The sequence below is a fragment of the Aphelocoma coerulescens genome, chromosome 6 (assembly GCF_041296385.1).
Source record: "Aphelocoma coerulescens isolate FSJ_1873_10779 chromosome 6, UR_Acoe_1.0, whole genome shotgun sequence".
NCBI lineage: Eukaryota > Metazoa > Chordata > Aves > Passeriformes > Corvidae > Aphelocoma > Aphelocoma coerulescens.
Window position 1 is genome coordinate 12,393,553 of NC_091020.1, and position 27,453 is coordinate 12,421,005.

At 39.5% G+C, this 27,453-nt stretch overlaps 1 protein-coding gene and 1 long non-coding RNA gene across 5 annotated transcripts in view; one reads left to right on the forward strand and one right to left on the reverse strand.

The window, feature by feature from the left end:
- Positions 1 to 27,453, reverse strand: part of LOC138112353 (uncharacterized) — a 144,088-nt gene that overhangs the window by 36,249 nt on the left and 80,386 nt on the right. The window lies entirely within an intron of this gene.
- ZCCHC24 (zinc finger CCHC-type containing 24) overlaps positions 1 to 27,453 on the forward strand; it is a 108,479-nt gene that overhangs the window by 3,757 nt on the left and 77,269 nt on the right. The window contains exon 2 of the mRNA XM_069019264.1: positions 12,965 to 13,165. Coding sequence (XP_068875365.1) covers positions 12,965 to 13,165 — 201 coding nt within the window. The remainder of the gene's footprint in view (positions 1 to 12,964; positions 13,166 to 27,453) is intronic.

Genomic DNA, 27,453 nt, shown 5'->3' on the forward strand with positions numbered 1-27,453 from the left:
ATTGTTGTCCTAGATATGAAATAAAAGCATGTTAGACCATTAAGATGCAATAAATTGGCCATTGAACTGAGCTCCACCCTCATTATAACACCATCCATCAGAGCCAAGTATTTGAGGCTTTGTTGTGGGGCTGGTTACATGGAATTTAACACTTTTGAGACACAGCCAGGTATCTGTGGCTTTGTCATTGAGGGCTATAATTGAAAAACCTAGAATAAGGGGGCAAGAGAGTCATAAGGTATTTTTCTACACTAACAAGAGGCATCCTACCAGGTCAGTGCTGTCTTTGGTCAAGAAGAGACAGCAAGCAGTAACTAGAAATTGTCGTATTATAATAGTTAAACTTTTTTCTCTACTTTCTGTGTCTTTCAAGAGCAAAATTCCTTCTAGAAACCTCTACGGCAGCCACGTTCTGGATCTACACCAGATTTTATTTAAGCACAAATAACTGCATGTACTAGATGAGAAAATAAACACCATTTTTATTTTTGACTTGGAGACTTCCAGATCCAGTCCTTATAAGCAAGAGAGGAACTAACTGGGAGTGAGAACACACAAGCTAGTTCAGTTTGCTACAGTGAAGTATGGATCACTTGCTTGGAAAGAAAAATGTGTGGAGTTTAAAAAGTTTACAGTGTGCTGTAGAAAATAACATTCAAATCCCTGTGAAACAGAAGCAGATCTGAAGCACTGGGACAGATTAGGTAGCTTCCCAAAGAAGCATTCATAAACTAACAACAAAATCTGATAAAACACTGGAAGAACAAAAACGTAGGGAAGTAAATCGGCAGTTCTACAAAAAGTATGTTTTATATCAGACAAACTTGTTGTTCATCTGTCTTTCATATAATTAGGGGGATGCACACTAGCCTGATACTTTATGAAGAAAGATCTGTTATTTGGCCTAGATGAAGTAATTTGGAGGATAATAGTAAGATTAAAAAAAAAAAAATCTCCATTCTCATAATATCAGAAGAATACAAGGATTGCTATATCAGATCAGGCCACTGACCCCCTAAATCAAGTGTATTATCTCTGAGAACAGCCATGATTAAAAGATGTAAAAGAGAACAAAATGCCTTTTAAGAGGCTGCTCACAACCAGTATGGTCTGAGGGCAGACACAACAGAGATGCAGATTAGCAGAAATTGCCATATGCTCCAAAACATGTCCAATTTGTTTAATTTTGTGTAACATTATTAGTTATTCTAACACAGAGCATGTTTTTGATCCACAGGGGGCTTAATGTGCTAGGCACTCAAGTGAGGACTTCTTGCTTTCTCAGCTACAGACTAAACAGCCACAGTATTACCTCCTCTTATTCAGCATAGTTATTGACAGAGTAGCACAGCCTATGGTACCTGGAAGTGTCCTTTAATAATAACAGTTATTATTTGATTGATTTCCTAATTTTTTCTCACTATTCTTTGTGTAAGTACCAACATTGGAGTGCCCTTATCCTTCACCAAATTTTATTGAAAAGACACTAGCACAACAATTCCTGTGTTGCAGGAGCTTGTGCTTTCTGCCTCAGGATGATTGTGTGCTACAGATATTTTGTGGCTAAAGTGCCAGACAAGTAATTTCAAAATGCTTTTCAGGAAGTTAAATGTCAATTCTCACATCAGTCCTCGTAAGAGATTCCAGGGAGCTGAGCCTCTTATGTTAATCAGAGGACAACATGCATTTGGCAATCTTGGCAACACCAGCCTCTGTCCTCCCACACAGCCAAGCTCCAGAGTCCTTTTGATGATGCTGCCTCAGCACACAAAGTGCAGCTTTCACAGCCCACTGTACACTGGTCTCAAAATCTTAGATCCTGTTACAGGTATTTGAGCTAACAACTATTCTGTTCCCAATTCCAGTTGGACATACGCTTTAAAATGCAAAAATTCAGGGGTTTATGTCTACAAGCATTCTCTTTTTCTCCCTGTTCTTATCTCTGCAGCTGTGGCCTCCTGCTTTGCTACTTCCGTAGTCTTTGGAAAACACCCACATTTGCCAGGGAAATAAAAACCCCACACGTGAATGTACTATAGGAAGTGGAGTCTGAAAATAAGATCGCTATCTTGTATAAAAAGTGTGAAATTCAGATTATCATCCAAATTACACTCTTCCATTTGTATCACCTAGGTATGGCTTTAGGCTTCTCAGTTGTCCAGGATTAAGTGTTTTGTTTCTGTGTGTTTTTATAAGTGCACAGTACTGCATATAATAGACACTCTTCTTACTCTTGACACTTAGACTGAATTACCTAATAGCATTTTGATTGCAGGAGGAAATGCACAAGAGCCAAATTTGTTTCACTAAAGAAAGTGTTCTAAATACAATTATGTTGCTTTTACTCTGGCTTCCTTGCCTGACTAAGAACAGCAGAAAGTTCCCAGAAGTAAGAAGAAAATGTGTTGAATTTACTCCAACAGCCAGAGCCTCTTGTGTTGCTTCCTTACCCACAGACTGCCCCCACCTCCAGCAAATGCTGCTGTAGCTCAGCAGCACACCTGCCCTACCTCCAGCTTTAACTAATTCAAACATGACTTACACCTGGGCTTTAGTCCATTTGCAATGAAAGTATTATCCACCATAGTAGCCTGCATCTACTTGCTTTCACATCAAAATCAGAACCATGCTTGGAAAGCTGGCAAGAACTAAAATATTAATTGCTGAAAGTAAATCAAGTCTTCAAGAAGAGGGATACGTGCTTTCTGCTTTACTATTGATTTATTTTTGATAGGTTGAAAAGGACAATCTGGCAATAGAAGATAGACCAATTATATCTGTTATTCCTGATTAGCTGAAAATCATTGCCAACTTCTAAATCACTTGGGATTTTGTATTTATGCAAATGCCTCATTGAGAGAAGCACTGGCATGCTTTTTCTGCCTCACAAATACACTCATATCTTGAAAAAAAAACTTGCCCGGCAGTATATAGAAAAGTAAAACACACCAACCTATAATTGGAGGCAAAAGGATGTAGAATTCTTGTTACAATTATATTTTATACACAGAGCTTTCATTTAGAGTTATTTTATGCGTTTACAGTGTCTTCCATGCCAAAGCACCCAAACAAAGGGGTGATGTAACTGTGTGTTGGGTAATGATTTTTCATCCACTCCTCTTTTGCTCTGCAGACACAGACTCAGTTATTCAGAGCAGAAAAGGAAGATATTTCTCCAGTGAACTGCACAAATGATCAGACAACCAAGTCTGACTTGAACCAATATATTAATTTGTGAAGTGTATGGAATGAATTACATAACCAAGATGTGGACTAAACTGCTCTTATCCCAAAGCAAATCCCCCTCTTCCGCCCCACCCAGGCCTTTTCGGTTTTGTTGTTTTGTTTGGGGGTTTTATGTACTTGTACAAGATAACAAACAACTTGTAGCAATGTTGCTAATTGTTACTTTGGTAATTGACAACTAAAAGAAAAGATTGCGTTTTACTGACAGATGCTAGGTGAGGATTAACGCAGAGGAAAGTTTTCCAGATCAGAGTTTAAGTGTACCACAAAAGGGCTCTGAAACACAATTTACGTGATATTTAAATCTAAGACCAGAGAATCTTTTCCATGCTGCTTTAAGAAGCATGAAAAATAATGACACAGTGCAGTTGTCAAAAGGTGCAAGCACAGATATTACAAAGCTAAATCATACAATACTGATAATGTGCATTTGCATAGAAACAAAAGCAACTGTGTCCTGTTACCCAAATTAGATGCATACATATAAGTGCTACCTAAAAAGTGATACTGGGTATCACCTTCCATTTTCTGAACAGATTAATGAAATGTTTCAATTAATATCTGTACTTCTCCCCAGCTGCTTTTCCCCAGAAAAATGGCTAACAGCCTGATGCCCATTTTGCTATCCTCTGGAAATGCTTCTCCTCTTTTAGAAAGCCACAATGAAATGATTAAATTAAATGGGGAGAATATAAGTCTTTTCCCCATGGTTTACTTGGGTTCTGTGTGGGTTCCAGAGTAATTATAATAGATCAAAGCAACTAATTAAATTTTAAAAAGCTATTCAAATCTTACAGTAATCCTGACATAATTCAGACAGACAGTATTTCGTAAGTGTAAAAATTTGGATCACTTAATTTTTCCTGCAGGTCAGTTCTTATTCTCAGAACCATAGCAAACAGTTCGTGATCGACTAAAAGCAGAATCTAAAATTATAGAGAGATTCATTTGAGGAAAGCAGAATAAATGCAGGGTTACAAGTCCTGGGCTTTCTCCATGTCTTTCATTGTCTAGCCAGGCCAGCACAGCTGTGGGGAGCTTTGGTGGGTTTTAACATGTCACAAGCCTAGCCCATTACTTTCTGTCATATGTTTTGGTGCAAGCAAATAGTAACAAGTCCAATACTTTGACTAAGAGGAGTTTTACGGAGCCTCTTGTAGACCCTTTTTCTTAGCTCTTTCATCTGCTGCTGATGGGAGAACTGCTGCCTGGTCTTCCAAACTTGTTTCTTAAGAAATACATTTTGTGTTTCGATAAATATAGTTTGAAGATTAGCAAATGCCCTCATGATCCAGGGCTTGAGCTCATATGCAAAGCAGAAATAAATTCCTGCTACATTAAATGACCACCCACACCTACTCCCTGCATGTGCCAGGATTTGGTGTCTCGTTTCAATGAACACAAGTGCAATACCCTATACAGAAGGATTGTGGGTACCTGGAAATCTGTATTTACATCTCATCCAGCTAACTGCCATCAAAGCAAACACTTCAAGGGGATCAGCTTGCTCTCATAGATTTCTCTTGCTTCCAGGAGTTCCACGTATCTCAGTGATTTTTGCAGGGGAGTTGCAGCCTATATTTCTTCACACTAAGAGAACCTGCTAGGCAGCTATTTGTAAGTAGTTATTAGGGCTGTGCATACTTGCGATTGAAAGGAAAGCAAAGGATCTATTGTACAGTCATTGCATCCTGGAAATGAAGGACTAGGAAGAGTTTTTAAGAGGGTTTGAGCATCACTGATCCTTGAAATACAGAGGTGTTCTTATATAATCATCCTTTTCCAACATACATTGCAACTGAAATTAGTAGAATAATAGATTCATTCCTCTAACAGTCCCAGCTTGGGGAGGAAAAAAAAAAGCCTCAAACCTACTTGGAAACCAGATTACTCAACTGTTATTTTATAATTTATCTGAAGCAGATTGTGATGTTTTAGGTTTGCTTGCTCAGATCACACTTCAAGCTGTGCTGTATCACAGTTGATTAAGAGGCTAGCTTTAAATGTAGATAAAACTATCTAAAAGCTGGAGTCACAAAATGAAATTCCAGCCTGTCATTTAGTACATAGAAATAATTTATTTTCCTCACTATATTCAATTTAATAAAAGTTTTTGTCTTCCCGTGAGTGCAGGAACTGAGGCCCTCAGCGCATTGCGAGGGGCCCATTCTGGGCAGATGATGTATTGTTTCTACCTCTGACAGCGACCTTAGCTTTGCCTCTTTTAAACTTTGGCAGCCATCGCAGAAGTTTCTGTGCCAAGAAGGCATTACTGAATGTAAATGATATAAACAAAACTGTCTCAGACTTAGAGTTCTGTTTAACCCAAAATGGACATTTCTTAGCAAAACCTTTCATCATGCAAGAGCTGTGCAGGAGGTAAATGCTTTCCTAAGTGTGTCTTGAACAGGCACATATCTATTTCCGGGTGTTATTTTTCTTGCGTTTGGAGTGTCAAAAGACCTACCAAATGAGAGGAAACTCGACTCTTGTTTTTCAGACTGCAGGTCAGATTGAGACAAGATTTCCTGCAGGAAGCAGAGATGTTAACAGAAAGTGCAGGGATCAAAACATGTCCATCCGTTTCTCCCCTCACTTCATGCTATACAGCCTTCATAACCTCCTCCTCGCCGGAGAACCCTGTCTCGACCAAAGGGACTTGTTTGGGGCAGAGTGAGGCGACTGTGGGATGGAGGGGCCTGCCAGGGGCCCTCCCCATGGCCTCTCCCCGAAGGTCGGGGAGACCCAGCTGCAGGGAGGCAGGGGACAGCCTGGGAATCCAGGGCTCCTGTGGGGATGTGTTAAAGTAATCTGCAACGTGAATGGTCTCCGTTGTCTCTAATATAGTGCTCATGTGTTAAAGCTTCTCTTTGACATCAGTGGGCAGTTGTTGGGCATTCCGTAGATGAAAAGGAACCCTGCAGAGCTTGGTGCAAGATTTAGAAAATTCCTTCAAGACTGCGCACCTCTGACCAGAAAATCTCTGTGCTCTCCCACATCTGCCTTTAAAGGCCTTTTGTGAGGTCCCTGTACATTGTGTAAAATGAGTGTCCTCACTGATATCCACAGCAAACTCTCCCCTGAGGCTGAAATAAGGAGGATCACACTTGGCTAGCAGAAAGCCAAAAGGCCTACCTGAGCTCCAGCAAGCCTGGAGATGGTGACTGAGCAATTCCTGAACTGTCAGAGTAACTTTACCACTGTATAGTACATAGGAGGTAGGATTTTTTTAAGAGCTGTGAAACTCATTGAAAGCTTTGGATCCAGGTGTTAAAGACCAGCAGATCTAAAGCAAGGCGAGGTGGAGGCATGTGTTGCTCTCCAGCCTTGCTGTGATTGAAGGTACACACCAGTCATGCACAGAGGAGTATGTTGGACCCACTTGCTGTGCTGCAGAGTCTCAGCAATTACAACCTGAGAAGCCACAGCCAGCTGAGCTGTCAGATTTGGAATAACTGGATTAGAGAGATCTATCTGCTGGATTAAAGATTCATTGCCCTTCAGTGACTCACTTCATAACCACTAGGAGGTCACACTGTATTCGTAGTTGTCTCGTTAAGATACTGTTTCTGCAGAAGGAAAGGCCTAGTAACATCTATCTGAAAATATTCAGAAGTAGGCATTAGTGTTAGCAGTTTAACATAAACATGTATTTGCCTAAAACCCCCCACAGAAGAAGGATGAATTAAGGTATACTTGGCTAGTCTAACTAACCAGGAATGTGTTAAGGTTTACTTGGCTAATCTACATTTCTCTGTGGTTTTATATGAGAACTTGAGTAATTCAGATTTTACTAAAGTCAGGCCAAAGAGCAGATTTTTTGACAGCTGACTTAAAAGTTGACTTCAGAAGGAAACAGAAGCCTGAATCTTTTTTTTTCTTCCTCCAGGCAAACATTTTCTTCACTGAGTGATGAGCTTGGCTTTCAGTTTTCCAATGATAAAATGCTACTGAACAAACTCTTAAGCTATTTTTTTTTGTAAAAGTATCCAATTTATCAGAGGAGCTAAAGCAGACACAAGCCATACAGGAGCAGTTTTTGAGGTTTTCCAGTTCAGCCTTGGTAATTAAGCTTCTCTATTTCTTCTGGCTCAAATTAATACAACTAAATTTATTACAGTATTTTCATTTAATCCCTCTGTTTTCAGAAGGCTTTGGGATTGGCCATAAACATTGATGATGATCTTAAGGGTCTTTTCCAATCTAAACAATTCCATGATTCTATTCTGTGATTTGGCATTTGATGTTTTCTTTGGGGACAAAACCAGGGAACTGTTTTGACCACTTACAAAGAGCTGAAGCACAGAGAAGCCACAGATTTTAAGTGCTCTTCTCCAAACATGGTTGTCTTCTGGTGCAACTGTTGTGCTTTCACAAGTATTGCATGGCCCCACGGATAAAGCCCACGTCAAAAGCAAGGCTTATGACACTAGCAAATAAGACAGCCATAGGCCCTCAGGTTAAGTTTTGTATATTACACATATACTGCTTGGGTAGCTCAGGTTTCCCTCTCCTCCAACATGAAAATAGCAACTGAGCGAGGGCAATGACTTTTCTGTCCTACTGTTTTATCCATGACACAGCACAGGGACCACTCAGTTCTTATCTCTGTGAAAATCCAAGCTGATAACTTTAGCACCTTTTGACATTTCGGTGCAGGGCTAATAATTAGCATGGCTAGCCTGGTTACCATCATATAGGCTGGAAAACATTTACAATTTACAGCCTATGAAAACCTTACTTTTTCCATACTGATGACAGGGCAACCCAACTCCCTTTTCCTACAGACTTCAAAGAGCCATGGCATCAGTTGACTTAAACTTAACTCTGTGTGTTAAGACTGCTTTACTAGGTCAGCAGCATACTAAAGCAAAAAAAAGTCATCAAAAATTCTTTGCTCATTGCTTTTCAGTTATTCAGACTATTTCATGTTGTGGCAGCATTGATGACTGGACTAGATTGTAGGAATATTGGAGTGCTGCAGGACCTCACTTCAGTATGCTCAACTACAACAAATGTGGAAAGACCCATGAGCACAAGTCATACTAACTTCTAGGGCATCAGACACTGATCCAGATACATATGTACAGTCCAGATACAGCCTCCATCAGCCAGCACAAGTCATTCTAGCTTCAGGTAACTGGTGGGTATGTACCTCTTTATCTGCCTTAAGGGTCCAGCAGCCACAAACTGAACTTAGGGCAGAAACTGGTTTTTCCAGATATGCCTCTACTTTTCCAGTCTATGCCTAATAAGAAGATACCATTCCCACATAAACAGATTACCATTACTTATTAATAACAGCTGATCTGGTAGAGGCTCAGACTTAATGTGATAACTGAGAGGCTTTTGTGCTCTCTGTGTTTTCTGGTCCCTGTTATAAAAATAAAAATACCTTTACAGGTAAAGTAGCCATACGTACCAAAGGGAAATTTGGAAAGTAAGACTTGCTGCTTATTTGCTTAAATGTTTCATTGCATATTCCCAACAGTTGTCTTTTTTCTCAGCATTATACCATTGCTAAAAAAGAAGCTGAAGAGATAAATCCAGTGTTTTGGTGTTTCCTTTTCTATCTCTTGACACATGAATCCCAAAAGATGTTTCGAAAGGCAGGGACCCAGCCAGGGGAATCAAGAGCATTTGCCAATCATTCACTTAAGTAGGAATTTCTCAGAGGTGAATTAAATACTGGAACTCTTGAATCACTCACGTATGGTAGCCAACTGGAAATCAGAGTGAGGAAGCCGTAGAAGACAATAGCTGCCTCTTTCACAAAGGATCACACTGCAACCTTACAGTTATGTGCCCTTTAACTGGAAACACTGAGCAAACAAATAACAAAGGAAACTTTGCTTCCCAACACCACCAGAAGTTACAATTTAAAGATCTACCCAGCAGAGAGGTTACCTCTGGAAAATACAACACAAGAGTTTCAGTTTGATTCATATTCAATTAAGTCAACGAGTTTCATAGGAAGGAAACAAACAAACTTACAGTATCAGCTCCAACCTCTCACCAAGGCAGTTTCTAAGTTTTACCACCAGGTTCCCCATCCCCCCAGTACGGCAAGATAAGGAAATCCTGAATTCATTGCAGCTGGACTGATGAGCCTTGTAATTAGGACATGCAATGTGGTCTTTCAGGCGCCTTGAGAGCACTAACTCTTTCAGTGCCAAATCCTTTCTATCCTGTTCAAGCTCAAAATGAGACTATTTGAGAGGTACTATTGTCTCTATCTTTTAAAGAAATAAGTGTGCTTTGCTAGTGGTGCATTGTGAACACAGAGCAGTCATTGCTTTTGGTGGAATTCATGAGAGGAGCAGTCTCCCTGCCACCTCCCAGATGAGTACTAATACACTTGAGACCAGAGTGAGTCAGAATGCATTTCTTTCTTCCTCTCTGTTTTCTGTCTGAGACCATCGACATTCTCCCTGGCACTCTAATCACCCCCCTGGACATCCCCTTTTGGTGTGAAGCTAATTCAAAGTTTTTATTCAAAACCCGTCTTAAAAATCCCCTTTGCAGCAGTACAAACACTTTAGTAAGGGCTGAATTGCTGTTCTGCTCAATTGAGTGCCCCAGAAAGGAAAAAAACCCGACAAACCAAAACTGTTTTATGTATCTCAGCAATATTCATTCACCCCTTGTCTTTTACAATGACAAAATGGAGTCAATCACCATTTCATCACATTCATTACAAGCCCTAAGCTTTCACTATTTGATTCCAGGGGCCAAGATTAACTTTCCCATTATCACCCTTATTATATAACTTGGCTTTTGGAAATGGCTTATTTCCTCATCTCCTTCTGAAGAACTGGAGATTTCCAGAGCTAGAAACAGGATGTAGCACCATTTGTGCTGGTGCTCTTTATAGCAGCTTTCAAGTACCAGATTGATGTGTTTTTCACATTGACTTGGAGTCAAACAGATTTAAGACCTTTTTCCAGGTCAGATTGGCAGGAACAGCTGAATCAGTTTGCCTGACTACCCAGAGGGATGGGCTGCACCTTGGGATCCTCTAGGCATTTTCCAAAGGAATGCATTGTTCTTTAAAGTACCAGTGACATCAGCAATGTCCATCTTCTCCTATACTGTCATCTTCTGGGATGTTATATTTGTTTCTTCCTTTTTTAACACAGGGCCTCAAGATGATTATAGGGAAGTGTTTCACGGTGCCATGTGTGGACTGGATGTTGTGCCGTGTCCAGCTGTGGCATGCATTGCACAAGTGCCCTGCTGGCTGAACCAGGTGGCCACTTTTAGAGCCGTGTGCCACACTTCGGCCACAGAACCACTGGTAGCTGCTAAGGTTATGATTTAGTGTCAGTGCAGCCCACAGTCTGATGGGATCCTAGCTTCTGACACAGCTTCTGGCTGCCACGGTTGAAACAAAACTTTGTGAAGGTTTGCTGCCAGAGTGAGCCACCTTGTTTTTCAGTATTGACCTGAAACGTGCCAGGAAGGGTTGGTGGAGGAGTGAGTTACATAACATCCAGCTGTGGTTCCAAATTGCTCCCTTTTAATGAGGGCAATAGCTCAGTGTAAAGGAGGTGTAGGAAAGAAAACAGTCACCACTGCATGCCATATGTCCAACTCAAAGCCCACTGTAGGCAGCAGATAGATATGTTTTGGTTTGTTACTGAGTTGGCCCTGGGGGCAAAAATAGCAACCTCCTGATGAGCAGGAGTTACTCTACATCCCCAGAAGATATTCCAGATTTTGGCAATAGGTAAAGAATTTGTGACTTCACACGTTTTGTGTCCATACTTTCACCCTTCTATAAAATCAGATAATAAGGAATTTGCAAAGTTACTGATGTGTGTAATGCAGGTGAAGTACTTTAAGAATCTCTTGGCAAGAGGATCTCTTAAAAAGAAGGATTTTATATTTTTCCAAGTGTATATAAGAGAAAGTGGCTCCTAGGGAGACAAGAACTTCTTGAAGACCCTTAATTAATACTATTTTGGCATCCACAGCACTTCCCCTTCCTTTTAAAAATTTGATGCCAAGAATTTCTCATTCCAATAGCATCCAATAAATCCTAGAAAATGAATTCCAGTGACCACTGGAGGTATCTTTGGTTGCTTGATGTCTAAAGCAGCTAAATCTTTTTTTTAGTTTCTGAAATACCTTTTCCTTTTAAAATCTACGGCTTTAACCCCTGAAACAAAGTGGCTGTTTCTCCTCTCAGCCACATCATCTTGCACGAGCACAGAACTGTGCTACACAGGATGTTTTAGTGCCAGGACATATGTGAAGTCCCATGTGAGATCAGATTCCACTCTGGGGCCCCTTGAATTGATCCTGCTGCTGTGCACCAGCTTCAGCTTTGCAAGAGGGGTCAGTGGAGCTCAGCATGTTGTGTTTGACTATAGTGCAAGTGGGTGAAGCAGATTTTGAGGCTGAATGTTTCTGTACAGTGTACACCATCTGTGGTGGGATGGGATTCAGGGATAGTTGGGTCTTGCCCAGGTACTTGTCCCTAGAGCTTTAATACAATTTTTTTGGTATGTGACTGTCACCCAGAAAACACTCACTGTGCAGACACCCTGAATGTTTGAGATCTCTGAAAGAAATTTGATTTCAGATTTATTTCACAAACTCTAAATCAATTTCAGTGCATGTCCTCAAAATATATGTAACATGTATAAACATATGAAAACACATATGAAGACCCCATTGAAATATTTTAATTCAATAGAATTAAAGCACAGAGGCACAGATTCTTACCTTACTTTCCCCTAAGTCAGCAGTAATTCTCTGATGCCAGGAGAATTACATGAGCATAGCATTGCAGACCTAAGGTGGAAATACTATGTGAGATGTGTCCCATCATGTGAGGATGGAAAGGACAGTCAGTAGCTGGTCCTATTTCTAGAGTGATTCACTATGATGTTAATTTTTTAAAGAGTTTTCTTTTACTTTTTGAACTCCACTATGCAGTTTCTTTTGAACTGTAAGAGGTTAAAGTGAATTAATCCTTGTTATCTCCATTAGGGAGAATAGCTATTTAGGTGTTGATGGGTTTCCTCCTGTTCTAAAACTACTGAATAGCAAATTAGGAGTTCCTATTTTGATTTGCAGATTGGGAGAGAGAAGATCCTGTTGAGGTGAAGTACAAAACCTAGGTATTTACTGTTTATCAGGAAATGTTTAAATCACAGCAGGTTCCCCTTTAGAAAATCCAAAGCAGATGTAGATCTCAATGCTTCTTGTTATTATTTGGACATGGGACTCTGTGTTGACTGTCTGATTAACCCTATTGGAAATTAAAAGTTACTTTACATTTTTCTTGGCGTTCTTTTCCTTTCCCTGACTTCAATATTCTTTGCGTAAGTAGTTTTGGACACAAAAGGGTTCTGTTTTGTGAGTTGTTCTTTCAGCTTTTTGCCTGCATAATCCAACTGTACTATGAATGCATTATGGTCAAACACAAGAAAGCCATCATTGCTTAATGGAAAGGTTGGACTAAGAGAACCATGGCAAGCTCAATAGTTTCCTCACCAGTGGGTTGACCAGCTCCATTGCACTGCCTTTGTGAAACCTCTTTATTAATAGCTTGTATATTGCTCCCCTCAAATATGCAGCTGTGTTCTTAAGAAAAAAAAAAATCACTTTTTTTTCCTGCTATTTTTATCCATCCCCTATTCCAATCTCCCTCAGAACAATCCTTAATACAGTACTATGTTGCATGTGACTTATTTGTTTTCTTTTGCAGGCTCTGAGCAGCAGTCTCTACAAGAGTGCATCACCTTATGGCTCGCTTAATAACATCGTGGATGGGTTAAGCTCCCTCACTGAGCATTTCTCTGACCTATCCCTTTCTTCAGAAGCCAGAAAACCCAGCAAGAGGCCACCTCCTAACTACCTGTGCCACCTCTGCTTTAACAAGGGACACTACATCAAAGACTGCCCCCAGGTAAGGAATATATATTCTGAAAAAATCTTCATCAAGATTTTCTTTATTCCTCAATTTAGCAACACAGAATTTGACTGAAATACTTTAGAGTGAGTAACACTGAAGAAGTATCTTGAGTAAGTGCCAAGCTAGCCATGTGTTCTTTTAATCTATTCTTTATCACAATGCTGATGGACAAAGTACACTATTTCATTTGCCTCGTAAGTATTACAGAAGACATTAATTTAGGCACAGGAGTGAGTAGATTCTGGTAACTTTAAAAATGGTTACTCTGTAATTTTCTATCAGGAAGCAGTCTATGTAGTCAGTTTGGCAATGGCACTTAATATAACAAGTTACATATGCTAAAGGAGAAGAAATTGTTACATTCGAGGAGAACTTTGAATCAGTGTTGCAGTAACACAGGCTCTAGGTTTTTTGGGTGCAAAATCTTTTTTTGTCTTACAGAAGATGTTTGCTATACTTCACAAAATGTGATGGTCTTTGACTCCTAGAACTTTTCTGTAGTGGCAAAGCTGGCAATATTTATTTCCTTTGAAAAGAGGTATAAAGCAGTGTGCACTAAAACCACTTGCCAGTCTGCAATTTATTTTTTTTTTCCTGAGGCTCCCAAGCCACAGTGTACCAGGTTTCTTAATTTTCCCAAGCTTCAGCTGGATGCAGTTGTGTTGCTGGCTTAAACTTTCGCAATTTCAGCAACATCCTATGTAGAGTCCCAAGGAAATTAAAATGCTGCCAATACTCTAAAAACACAGATGTGGACATTACCAGCATCCACATCGTTATGACTTTAACCTCCTCTCCTCTTATTGTGTGACTTTCAGCAGAATTAATCTGCATAAAATTAACTACAGTTAATTTGCTGTTGAGGATGTCAGACATTCATGAACCAAAACACAGGCAGAAAAACATCTGCCAGCAGAGCAAGGTCAGCATGAAATCGTCTAACATCGGATGAGCTTTGAGTGTATTCCTCTTGCTGTTATGCGTAGACTAACCTTATTACTTTTGCTGTATATCTTTCATTAATTCTAATGAAAGCTCTGGAATTAAAGTACCTTTTGCAGTCTTGGGTGTGGCACTTGAAAATATTTTTACTTGTTCTTATTTTAATCTAGATGAAGAATTTTCTTTAGAAAAAAACTATGAAATTTTCTTTGCTAGGAGATCAAAAGTACTCTGGGGTATAGACTTCTGTGTTGTATCTACTTAATTTAGCATGTTACAGAAGAATGTAAAGATAAGATGTAATAGCATACATTAATTAAGGAGAGGAGTGAAACTCCAATTACTAAATATGTGGCAGAGTGACAAACTGCTGGACTGGGGGTGGGTGGCTGTGCTTTGCCGTGCTGTGTGAGAAACCAAATGCATGCGACAGGTCACTTGACAATCAGTATGTGCAAGCTGCAGCTCACACAGATGGTCCCAAGTGAATGTGTCAGTGTTGGAGCAGTAATGCATTGTTTATTTCACAGGTATTTTTATGGTTTGAGGCACTAGGGATCAAACACGTGAGTGAAAATTGAAGACACACACACAGAAATCCAGGACATATGAATAATTAAGGGTTCTGTAGGAGCACTAATTCTCTTAAATTGCACATCCTGTATAATATTTTTTCAGATTTCATTTGTAAAGTCTTCAATTTCTCTGTGAACCAGGAAATGGAAAGACTTCCTACTGGCATACTCTGTGACTGTCCTGTGAGCTCGGGAGCAATGCGTAAAGGAACACAGGACAGGGGAACATCTGCTCTCTCACCGCATGCAGTCTGTGGTTACAGGCAGCCATATCATATAGCCCCTTTCGAAAACTGATCAGGTTTTACTTGGGAAGCATTGCAGTGTTTTGCCCTTGCTACTGCTGGTATGGGAAGCTGCTCCAGAACCTCAATTCTCTCCTAACTAGAAATCTTCCAGTTTCTAGGATGAGTGTAACTCATGGCCACTTTATAGTCATTTGTTCTCCTGCCAACATTGTCCTCCACTGAAACAGCTCTTATCCCTCCCTGGTGTTTATCTCAGGATGTATTAATAGACTGCAATCATATCCTCTCTCAGCATTCATTCTGTAGGACTAAGCAAGCCAGGTTTTCTGAGTCTCTTCACAAAAAGTATAGAGCCCCTCTATTCCCCTGTCCTTCTAATGGCGGTTCTCTTGTGCTTTCCATCTTGCACATGCATGACTACATGTACCTGTGGCACCCCAGAACAGAGCTTGTCAGTGCCTTCTGCTGTGTGTGCACGTTTATGTTTATGTTAGTTAAGGGACAGGTAATATGAAAGTGATTCTGTTTAACTGGAGATTTCTTCTAACACAGGCAAGTACTTTCTGGTCTAATCAGCAACTGTCTTGAAAAACAGCAGAGTTAAGCATTCACAGAAACATACACACTTTCCTTATGTTATCTGATTTTGAGGACAGTTCTAAAGAGGATGACCCTGTGTACACAAGTTATGTTCAAAACCTTGAAAACATTGTACACAAGAAGGGAGCACCAATGGCAGGATCAAGCTTTTGTCATAAAGTCCCCATTTGTTAACACTGCTTTTGACAATAACTGATTTCTTAATTTGAACATTATATGAGCTGCCTAAAATCTTAGGGTTTGATGCTTAGTTTTGCTAGTGCTGTCAAAAATAAAAGTTGTTTAGCAAATCCTACCAAAAAAAAGGTCTGTAGCTATGTGTTTTTAAAGTACTTAAACCTGTATAGAGAAAAAAGAGATAAACTCATCTGATCTGGACAAAATGCATATCGGTAAATCATACAGTATTTTGTTTTTATGAAAACTGCCTAATAAGAAACACATTTTTAAATGGGTTTTTTTATGAAGTTTTTTCTTCATAGCAAAGAATTGTGCAACAACTTTAAGACTTAGTATCCTCCCTTAATTCTGCCTGTTATGACCACTGAAAAGATATGTTCTTTTTCTGTTGTTGCAAAAGTTGATGAAAATGCATGTACCGGTTCAGATTTATATCTTAAGTAATGCTCATATTCCAGGAGGTTAAATAATTATAAACAAAAATTGCCAGCTTTAGTATTTAAGTACCTCAGGTATCTGCAATTTTTCTAATATGGTGTCCACAACTTTCTGTTTGAAAATTTAAATGGGATTTAGCAGACTTCTATTATTTTAGCATGTAGTTTCTGTCATATATAGTGATAGAAAGTGTTTTTTCTGTTTAAGAAACTACCAGAAAAAAGAGCAATGTTATGACTGTGATTCATCATTTCCAATTAGCCTACATTTCCAAAAAGCTGTTTGTTGCAATAATTATGTCTATAAAAACCCCAGCACTTATCGTTAGTATCATCTTTATAGCATGCCTACATTTTTTCCAAAACTAATTTGTGAGTTTCAGTGGCTTAGAAAATAACATCTTACTCATATCTCTCTGATACTCTTGCACATACAGAATTCTCATTGATTTGAATGAACTGAAAAATTTGTAGAGAATAAAGGTTAAAAGCAGTGCTCTTAATATAGCAGTGCTCTTAAATTATCACTGACAGTGCAATAAAAATAAACAAGTTCTTTCTCTTTAAATAGCAAGGAAGGTAAGGAATGAGCGTACTTCTCCTATTACGTTTACTAGTGGTTGATTGCACGATATATAAATATATATGTATATAGACCTGTCAAAACTTTGTATACTTATTTGTGTACTCAAAGGTACTGTACACATGCATGCTGACCGAAGGGTTTTTTTCCCTTACTAGGACAAAAACCAAGGAGTTCTGGGCCAGTAGTATTAAAGATATGATTCTTTATGACATTTTTTTATATAGCAGGTGTAGAAATTATTAGAAGACCTTATAAAAAAAGTTATATTGTCTCTTTTCATCCATTATCACTATATCTTTATTTTTAAATCCTATAAAATACAAAGTGAGTTCCTTTGTACCAAGTGTGGCCTATACAAAATGGATCTTGCTCCTTTAAATTGTAAGAATGTTATTGACATGACTGCTCTTCCATGGTGTCATCAACCTAAACTCAGACCTACCTGTCATATAAGTTTAATGTGAGGAAAGTACAGAATAATGGGGTATGGTGTTACATACAGTCTATATGGACATTTGTAAATAAAACACCTAGTTCACATTCTAAGATGTTGCTGAGTGATTGAATCCTTGCCATTTTTCAAAAATCTACTGAGGAAAGTAAATACACAATCCTAAACCTCACTTATTGCTTATGTCATTCCTGTTGTTAATTTGGGCAGTAAAGGCAACAGAAGTCCAAGCTCGGAGATCCAGCAAAGCATCTCTGTATTCAGAATTTTCAAGCTGCTCTACCTGGTGTTTCTGCCAAGCACCAGTTCCATCTACTGGTGTCTCTGTCGTAACTGTATTCAAATACTGTGCCAGTGCCAAGCTCAATGAAAAAACTTTCTGACAGTTCCTGTGAACTTCTGCACAGGCAAGGAACCCTTACCTCATGGCAACTTAGTGGGGAAATAAAATGGGCAAATATCACTGTTCTGCTGTCAAATTCCTATGCACTGCCACTATTTCTCCCGGTTTCTGGGAGACAGAGAAATGTTGCACAGCGTGTTTCCCAATTTTACGTGGTACTTACAGAGGAGAATGCATGTGCATGCTCACAGAAGTACAGACATACTGCTGCAGACATACATGTAATGGGAAACCATTAGTCTCTTTTTGCACTGCATGTTTAAATCTATGGCTGAAATGCATGGCATGGTCCATATTAATGTGGCCAACAGTGGGAGTCTTTCCACTGCCAACAGCGATCTTTGAAGCAGATCCTGTAAAACTGAGGTACTTTGAGAACACATATTCAAGTCAATGGGAGCAGTAGGTAGTTGCTGTGGCTGCTTGAGTTCACATAGATTTGCTTTTGTGGTTTCATGCAGGATGTGGAAGAAATCAGTGTCAAGCTGAGTTTAGTCCTTTTTTCTTAGTCCATAGCTTGGTCTGCCAGATCATGCTGCCCTGAAGCTGTCCCTCCCTGTGGTCAGATATAGTGGATCTTTGGCAGTAGAGCTGGCTCAGCAGGCAGCCATTTGGCTGCAAGACTGGAGCAACTCTCATGCCTGAAACATTCATCTGATTTGTCTTGTGCTTTATGGTTGTGCAAGGATCTCAAAGGTACATAACATTTAAGGAATTCACAGCTGTGATTTCTCCAGGTAGCAAAGGCTGACTAAGATGGCAATGAGGAAAATTCTAGCATCCCTACAAAGATGGAAAACATTTAACTTTCTGAGTTTTAGCTCAGAAATCTTATTTTTTTAAAAAACAAAACAAACACAAACCTCTTGGAATTCATCTTTCTTTTAAAGTAAAAGAGATATTTCAAAGAGCTGTGGAATTAAAGGAGATTGCAGACTTTAGAAAATCTTAACATTCACTCTGAAAATAATAGGTTTTGACAGCTGCTACATTTTACAGTAGGTTTTTGGATATTGTGTGATGGCTTCCGAATAAATGTGTCTTTTCTGTATTGAAGTGAGTGAAATATGGTTACTGTTACTCAGTTACAGGATGAGAGGTCAATCTCCCCATTCTTGGAGGAGTCTGACACCCTGTATGGGCTCAATTTTTCAGGTTCCATGATAGTTTTTGATCAGAGTATACTTGCTGGCATTTAATCTGGTGCTGTACAGGCCTCTCCTATTTATGCTCCAATTCTGTTGGCCTAGAGAGTTAGTAAAGCCCTGACAGTGGAATCCCTAAGACTAATAAAAGCAGTATTGGAATCACCAAAATTAGTATCCTTCTTGCAGAGGTAAAGGTGAAAATATAGGGCATGTATTAAAAGAAGACAGCAGTTAAACTTACACCTGGTGCAGTAGCACTGATGTTAGTAAGATCAGTGCTGAGAGAGAACCTGTTAGCCTGTATTACAAGGAGCAAAAGTGTTAAATCTCTCCTCTACAACTACGTGTGGCACTCCAGAAAAAAAAATCTGTATGTCCAGCCCCTTCATACTCTAGCTTTGAAATACATTTAGATACATTACTCCATTTTGTATAGTGCACATTTCTTCACCCACATAGAGTTCTATAAGAAATTGTAGCTTTTAGGTGTTCATTCTGCAAATACTTATGCACATACTAAAATTCCTCATTACAAGATACTGGAAGAATGTGACGCTCTCAAAAGTCCTCTTTATACACAACATACTACTTTAATTTATGCCTGTTTTTTCATTCAGAACCTGCATTAAACTATTGTAGATGATTTGGACTTGGCTAAGATTTTTTAATTTCTTTTTTCCTCACATGGATCCACTTTGACAACTCCATGATATTAAATATACTACAAAATTTATTGCAGGTCTGTTATTTTTTCTTCTCATATGCTTGAACTTAGCTCTGCCAAGTTTTCTCAGCATTTCTGAGATTAGCTGAATATACTTTCTCAGAGAATTTCTACTTTTATTGTGAAGACTTGCAGAAATCTTGTAACCAAAGTGTAGTGGGCTATAATTTGGTCACATCCATCTTACCTCTAGAAATGTAAGCTGTTTAAGATTCTGAAAGATCAAAAAATACCCATTGTGCATTGTCTTGGAAATTCCCAATAAACTATACATGTCATGGGTTCTGTTTATCAGAGACAAATAACACAGACAGCTGTATGTGAATAGAGGGGATTTGAAGAGCCCTGTTTTGAGAGCATGTTCCCAAAGTTCTTGTTTTAAAGCTGTGTCTATAGTATGTGGCATTTATGTCCAGTTGTTTGATAAACTGAAGGCTTGAGAAGAAGATACTGAACCCTAACATACCAAAGTACGAGCAGCTAGATAGTGAAAAAGAAAACAGAAAATACCTAGTAAACTGTGTCTGTGCCCCTTTCCTGTCTAGCACACTACTTGACATTACATTCCCAAAAGTCTGGAAGTCCAGCCAAAACCAAACTCCTCCTTCAGGCCCATGACTAAGCCATTATTACTGCAGTTCAGTCTTTGTATACTAGTACAAGTTCAAACTTTTTTTTTTTTTTTTTTATTCCTGTGGGAAATGCAGTGCAAACAGAGGTAATAAAGGCAAATACTCTAAGAGAGCAATGCTTGCTTGGTCTTTGCAGTGGCCCTGGAGTGGAGTCCTGGGTCCTGTGTGATAGTTGCCAGTGGGCTGTGTGACAGGTGCTGGATCATCCACCACAGAATGGGATTTCATTTCACTGAGGTTTTCCAGCTACTTTTTATTCACCTTTGAATCTCATTTGCATATTCACTATCTAGATAATTTCATGGCAACTGGCAGCAAGGTGGATATCAGGAAAAGATTACTGTTTAAATGCAAAACCATAGGGATAGCTGGCATCTAAACTGAATAAGGTTTTAGCACTGATAAAGCCTCATCTGGCTCCAGGTTGGGCACAGAAATTCAGGGTAAAGTAGAGAGGAGAAAAATCAGTTTGGGGTCTCTGACACATGACTTGTGTTGAAAGACTGAAGAACCAGTGTTGTTTGTTCCCACAAAGAGTCACATTAAAACTTTGCAAATATGTAGAAAGCTTCGCATGAAGTTTTCCATAGACAGTTTGTTTTCCATAGACACAGCTAATGAGTGGCTGGGCTTCAGCTAGGCTGCTCTAACTGTGGGGCCTTGAAGTGGAGTGCCTGGGAAGGCTCTTGATCATTGGAGGGCTTTCAGAACAGTGTAGATAAACAGACATCAAGATTTGCACTGGTGATCCTGTCCAGGGACAAGTGAGGAGAACCTCCCAAAGCACCTCCCAGCCTTGCATTTCTGCTATTGCATATCTGCATGCTAATATTACAATTCACTATCTTAAACATCTGTAATTTATAGTTATAAACCCTGCACAATAAACCAGATCCAAATCCTGTGCAAGTCACTGAGAGACTTTTATAAACTCCTTTGGAGTAAACTGAACATTGCTATTGGATTTGTCTAAATCTGAACTCTGTTTACTAACAATTTGGTATTTGCTTAGTTTGCAGTAAAACTCCTGATAAACCATAATTAGGTGTTTAGCTTGGAAATTAGTACTGAGAGCATTCCTCCTGAGGGGGAAAGTAGAGTCTGGTTTCCAGCCCTCCACAAGCTGATTTATAGATAAGGTAAAGAGAGAACTACCAGGTCAAACCACATTAGTTTATCAATTCCTCATTCACACTGATAAGAAGTGAATAATGGAAAATTAAGTGAATCATGTTTTCTCACTTCATAAAAGTATTTTGGCTTAGTGTGAAATATAGATTGTGGAATTTCCATTCATGCTTGGAAGCTTTCAAGATCTGACTGGACAAAGTCATGGTAAACCTGACATGAACTCAATGTTGGTCCTGCTTTGAGCAGGAGGTTGGACTTGGTGACTTCCTAATGTCCCCATCAAATTTAATCATAATGTGATTTATGAAAATTAACTAAACTTTCATGCTCTGCAATAAGAGATCACTGTTCTTCAAAATGTCTCCCAGCTCTAATATCTACCATAGTCCTTCCTCACTGTGCTTTTAAATAAAATACTCTTGCAAAATACAACGCTGCTAAAACATAAAAGTAGAAGCAAACAGGCATTTATTACAACATCAAATACAGAAAGAGACCTCCCTAAACATACTACCTGTCAAAATGTCCATGCACAAACACTTTCTGTAAAAAGGTAGCTTCATTTAATCTATATATAAAAAACAAATCAAATAACTTTTTTTTTGAAAGGAATTTTCTCCAGGAAAATATGTTTCAACAAGCTGTTCAGCTGAAAAAGCAAAAGTTGAAGCAAACACCTGAAGTGGAAGCTTTTTACTTTGCAATGGTTTGAATTTGTTTTGCAATAATTTGTTTGGAAATGTTTCAAAGCTTAATTTACCCAAAACGAACGTTTATATCTTGGTGTTTCTGGTTTGAAATTCCAAAAATTTTCCCATCTGCCAAATGTACAAATATTTCAACTCTCCCAGTTTTAACCTTGTTTCCCTGTTTCTCAAAAATGACAATGCATTTTCTGATACACCACATGCCCAATTACAGAAGGCCTTCAAAGTCTGCGTAGAGGCTGGGATGGTGTCATGGAAATGGGAAACGCTCTGGCGGTTGAGGAGAAAGTGACTGTCAGGGGCATGAGCTGCTGTGACTCTCCCTCCCTTTTCTTTTTAAGTTACTGTCCAGAGGAGGAAGCTGGCAAACAGCAGAAGCAGTGAACAAGAGCAAATGGCTAAAGGCAGATCAGCAGCTTCTGCTGGCAACAGCCAACAGTAGCAGCTCATCCCCTCCTTACTTGCCTGGTTGTCCTGGGATAGTCAGTAGATTGTGAGGGCACAAATCTAACCCAGGGGGTCCCCTCTAATTTTCCTGCTGTCAGCATGTACCAGTCAGTCCTGCCTGTCCCTCCCATTGTATCACTTCCCTCAAGAAATTAAGATACTAAATGGAAGTTAATCCCTGTTCCCTTTCCCTGGTATAGCACAAATACTGGTGGTATTTTACTGTATCTGGCTTATATCAATGAATGTAGAAGGAGCCTTATATATTTGGATATGTCTCCTTTCGTAGCTATGGAAAGGTCTACTATGAGATGTGAGCAGAGTTTCTCAGGTACCTATTGTCATCTGTGCCTGGTAGGATTGTAGATATCCTTCAGACTGACTGAGAGAGAAGCAGGAGAGAAGGCAGCACTGTGTGGATCAGGAACACAAGTCTGTGCTATACTGATATAGGGAATGTCAGCCTCGTAGGCGTGAGGCTTGGGGTAAACTCAGTGTAAACTTCATTCCTTAACATTTTATATTTTATACTATAAATTATCAGTCATGTTACTGATAGAAGATTGTTATTTAAGGAGGCGTTTCCCAGGTTTGTAGAGGCTTGTTTTTTTAAGACAAAAAAAACTGAGAAAAAAGGTTTTAAGACAATTTTCTTCCAAATGTCCTTCATTTGGCAGGAAAGCTAAAATGTTTGTATAGTAATTAGAGAAAACAAAGAATAAGCCTTTTATTTCAGAGCCTGGTCAGTGCCAAGTTATTAGCTAAAGCAATAAAGCCCATATACAGGCACTTAAGGTGAAACATTTGGGGATTTTAGCAGCAACAGCAGACATTTTGGAAATGACATAATCTTGATAACTAGTTTATCCTCAGGTCTGTGACTGACTTTCCACAAGAAACGTGCTACTCTTTGTTTCTAACTCATTCCCTGACTGCAGAAATGTGCATAGGAGTACAGCAGCACCTTTTGAGATCTTCTGTGTTATTGAGCCCTGTAAATAATTCTTTTTTTCATTCTGCAGAGAAATAACACATTCAACTAGCCCTCAACACAGTCTCAAGCTAAAATCTTGGACATGAGTTCAGAGTGACCCTGAACATTTCCCACGTTCAAGGATTTCACATACAAAATACTGGTTTCAAGTCCATTTCTAATTTTAAACACATTGCAGGTGTGCAGCTACAGTTAAAACTCTGCAACAGCCCAGGCAAATCAATACTTGCACCTGAGCCAGGCTGCCCACATTGCCTGGCAGCCAAGAACAGCCAGCCCAAGTGCACACCCCAGCCCTCCCTAATGCCCCCTAACACATAGGAAACTAACCATACTGTGCTTTTACAGCATGCTAGTCCCTTGTGCATTAGTGACTCAAAATTTCTATCAATTTTCAGCTAATTTAAGTATATTACACAGTTGTATCCTATGTGATGTCACGTGGTCCTCAAATGTGTAGGTGAAGCCCTCAAGAGGGAATAGAGACCTGTCTCAATGCTATATGAATTTCTGTTGAGGTGACTTGCAGGGGAGTGTCAAAGCCTGACTTCCATGTTTTTCTCCAGCTTTTTTTCTTTCAGGTATTCTCCAGTATCTGTAATCACTCTACCCTCTCAGCTTTTTACCATTTTGCAATTTTGCTAGATTCCTTGTCCTAGACTCATCAGATCTTTTAAAACATGACCAAAAGCTTCTTGTCAATCTCCCTTTCTCTGTGTGACCCAGACACAAAAGATACTTTGAGTCTTCCCATTTTCTTGGAGCCCGTAGAAGACAGGGCTGCCTGACTAGATAGTGTGGCACTCGAGGTCTGGGAGTCAGATGTCCTGCACTGGGAGAGAGAAGAAGGATGAAGCAGGTTGTAAAGGTGGGTATTGTATGCCAGCAACTATCAGCCTTAGCAAATAAGTTGAGCTCCCTCAGTCATCCAGTCTATCAGTTATCATAGCACTGTGTACAGCTCTGACACAGAGTTACAGCTTGTATTACTATTTCTGCAGTGAAAGCTATGCTCATTAATAACAGTGTGACTTTCCAGCCACTCCTAACACTCCTGTTAAGCTTTTAAAAAAGTTGTCTCTCTTGCTGCTGTTGTTCGCAGAAGTCTCCTAAGCAGCAAGTCTTGACTGTAATTTTATGGTTGGTTTGTGATGAATTATTTCCTTTCATACTATGAAGGGAAGGAGACACTACAAACCTGCAAAGTAGTGGTATTAACATGAAACTACTGGAAAGGTTTGGTTGGGGTCTTTTACCATACTGACATGTACAAGTAAATAATACAATGTTCTTTCTAGCTGCTTGAGATGCGATATATCCAGTATTAGTGGGTACAGCTAATATGGCTGCAGTGTTTGTGCTGAGCTCACAACATGACTCACATGTTGTATTTGTTTGCAAATTTGGAGGAGGGGGCATTTTTTTTTTAGCATTAACGTAATTTTAACTCTCATCTGCTTTCGTCTGAGCTCCCATTCCTGATTCAGCACGCATGAGTCTGCTAATGAAATCCAGATGTCAGACGAAAAAACAATAAGCTCTCCCACCCTTCTGGTGGATCAGGTTTCTCAGAGAATGGAAAAAAAAAGAATCAGGAAAGATTCCTAGAATGTCTGAAACTTTAGATTTCAGTGTGTTTTCAGAGAGCAGAGGGCAGCAGGTTTGAAGGTAAAATTGATAGCAAGTCAAGATTCTTGGTGGAAAAGTGAGAAGAAATTGAGTGATTATGTTATCAGTTACTCTGAGCCCTAAACAGATCTAGTATATCCCAAAGTCAATGCTACTACTGAAGAATTACTGAATAATGAAATAACTCATTAATAATGAATAATTGAAAGTGGTGTCTTCTGTACTTCCAATAACAGTAGGACGCATCAGGGTTTGTTTTGACTCTGAGAGGCGTCTTTCCACAGGCACATGTGAGGCATTGCAAGCTTTCCTCATTTCAACTATATTTGATTTAAGCCAAGTCACAAAGTGCTGCTTTGCTGCAAGAAGTTTCCTTTGTGACTGAAAGCTGAGTGGTCGACAGAAGTGGCCTCCTCTGAGTGGCTGCACCTCTCCCAGATCTGTCTGACCATGGTGCTTGCAGACCTGGGCAAGTTCTGCTCCTGCTGTGGGCCACTGGCCAGGCTACTTCTGATGCAAAAGTCCTGTAACCCTACTTGCTGAGATGCAATCTGTAGATTTTGCTGCCACAGCTTCACATCTTTCACTATTGCACTCTTTTCCGTGGAACGCTGTGATTAGACCTGTTGTGATGGAGGTAAATCTTGCAGCTGTCAAACAGCACAGTTACTCATGGATGCTGCTCAGTAACAGTTCAGCATCTGCAAAGGCTCCAGACCTCTCTGCTGTCAGACTGAACAGAGTTATTGAAATTTGTGCCTCCTACAAAGGGAACTGCTCTGTAACTACAGGCACTTCAAAGTACACATTCACTACTGTGTATTTGGCCCAGGTTATCAAGCTGTTCATTATTCATGAGCTACTCTTATCTGAACTGTGGTTCAGAGTGGTCATAACTTGTGATGATGAATGGTTAAGAGCTGGGTGCAGTGTGCAGACTTTGCATTAGAGCCTCTGTTGTTTTAACCAGTTCCTCTGGTAGCTTTACACAGAGATTCAACAGGATGACTGTGCACAGAAACCACAGTGGGGATGAGTGGCAGAGCTGTAATCAGTCACTGCTCTTGAGGGGGGCAGGCTAAATGATCCTTTCCATGAAGATGCAAATCACCTTGGAGCTTGCCATTCTTTTACATAAGAGCAGTATCTTATGAAAGCATCTCTCTCTATAAACATTTCTTATCCTGTCTTTTCTTTCTGCCTCATAGTCTTCTCTGTTACAAGCCCCTGATATATTTGATGTCTGATAAGGGCCAAAAGCAGAAGCTAGTAGAGATAAGAGCCAGGGAAGTGAGAGAAGTGAGAAGACAGCTGTCACCTGAAGACTACCAGCTGTTGAAAAATAATCGGAGGGCACTGTGCAGCATCACCCTAAGGTTACTTAAATAAGGACTTCAGCTGCCATCTCTGTCTGTGTAAAAAATCTATTTATTTCAGTAGGAACTGAAGACAGATATAAGCAACTTTGGATGGTCAGCCTTCAGAAAAACTGGCTGTTGTCTCACTCCAGCAGAATTATTGGAGCGCATACAGAGGGTCTGACCCTGCTGACCCCATGTTCTGCATCATGTCATACCTTCTCTTTATCTCACCTCCATTCTTGAAATTCTTTCCCAATCAATTCCTCTCCTTATCCAGCTGCTAAAGTTAAATCCCTCATCTATCTGCCAGAGTATCTAAGATCAATATTTTGACCCATTCTGTCTCCTTTCCGAGGTGCCTTCCATTGGTGTGAGAGAATTAAGGCTGAAGAATGGATATTTAGCACACCAAATGGGCAGTAGAAAGCACAGCTCTCATATTCCTTGTATACAGTTCCCAGAAACACAAGCCTCATCTAGCTTTTTCAAACTCAACCTTTTTCCCATTATTTTCTTTTAATCTCCAGTGGCTGTCGTGTCATTCATCACTGCCATTTTATTAATCACTCTAGAAAAGTTGTTGTTTATCTGCTTAGCACATCTTGCAAGTTAAAACACAGTGATTTCTTCTCTGGATATTTTAGCATACCTTGGGTGGTTATGTTACAGCAAGAAACATAGCCAAAGTGCAGTGAGCCGAATTAGGTAAATGTATAGTTTCAGATCTATGAAAAAACAATTTGAAGTTCTTGAAAAAGCCCAGAGTAGGTTTTAGTAGGACTCCCTGTCAGACTTAGCCAGTGGTTAAGTAACCAGCAGTAAATATTCACTGCCTCCTTGTAAAGTTGATTTATTCCCTACTGATTCTTAAAAAAAAAAAAAAAAAAAAAAAAATTCCTGATTCCTTCTTACTTAAGGTAGAGATAAATAGCTGAATTTGGACACTGTAAGAAGTACCATACTGTACATGTCCAGAAGACAGATCATCTATCAGCTGATTTTTCTTCTAAGCCCTCCCTGACTCCCTGATTTTCTGTTGGAGAAAATAATGTGGACTGATCAGATAAACATCCCACAGAATACAGAA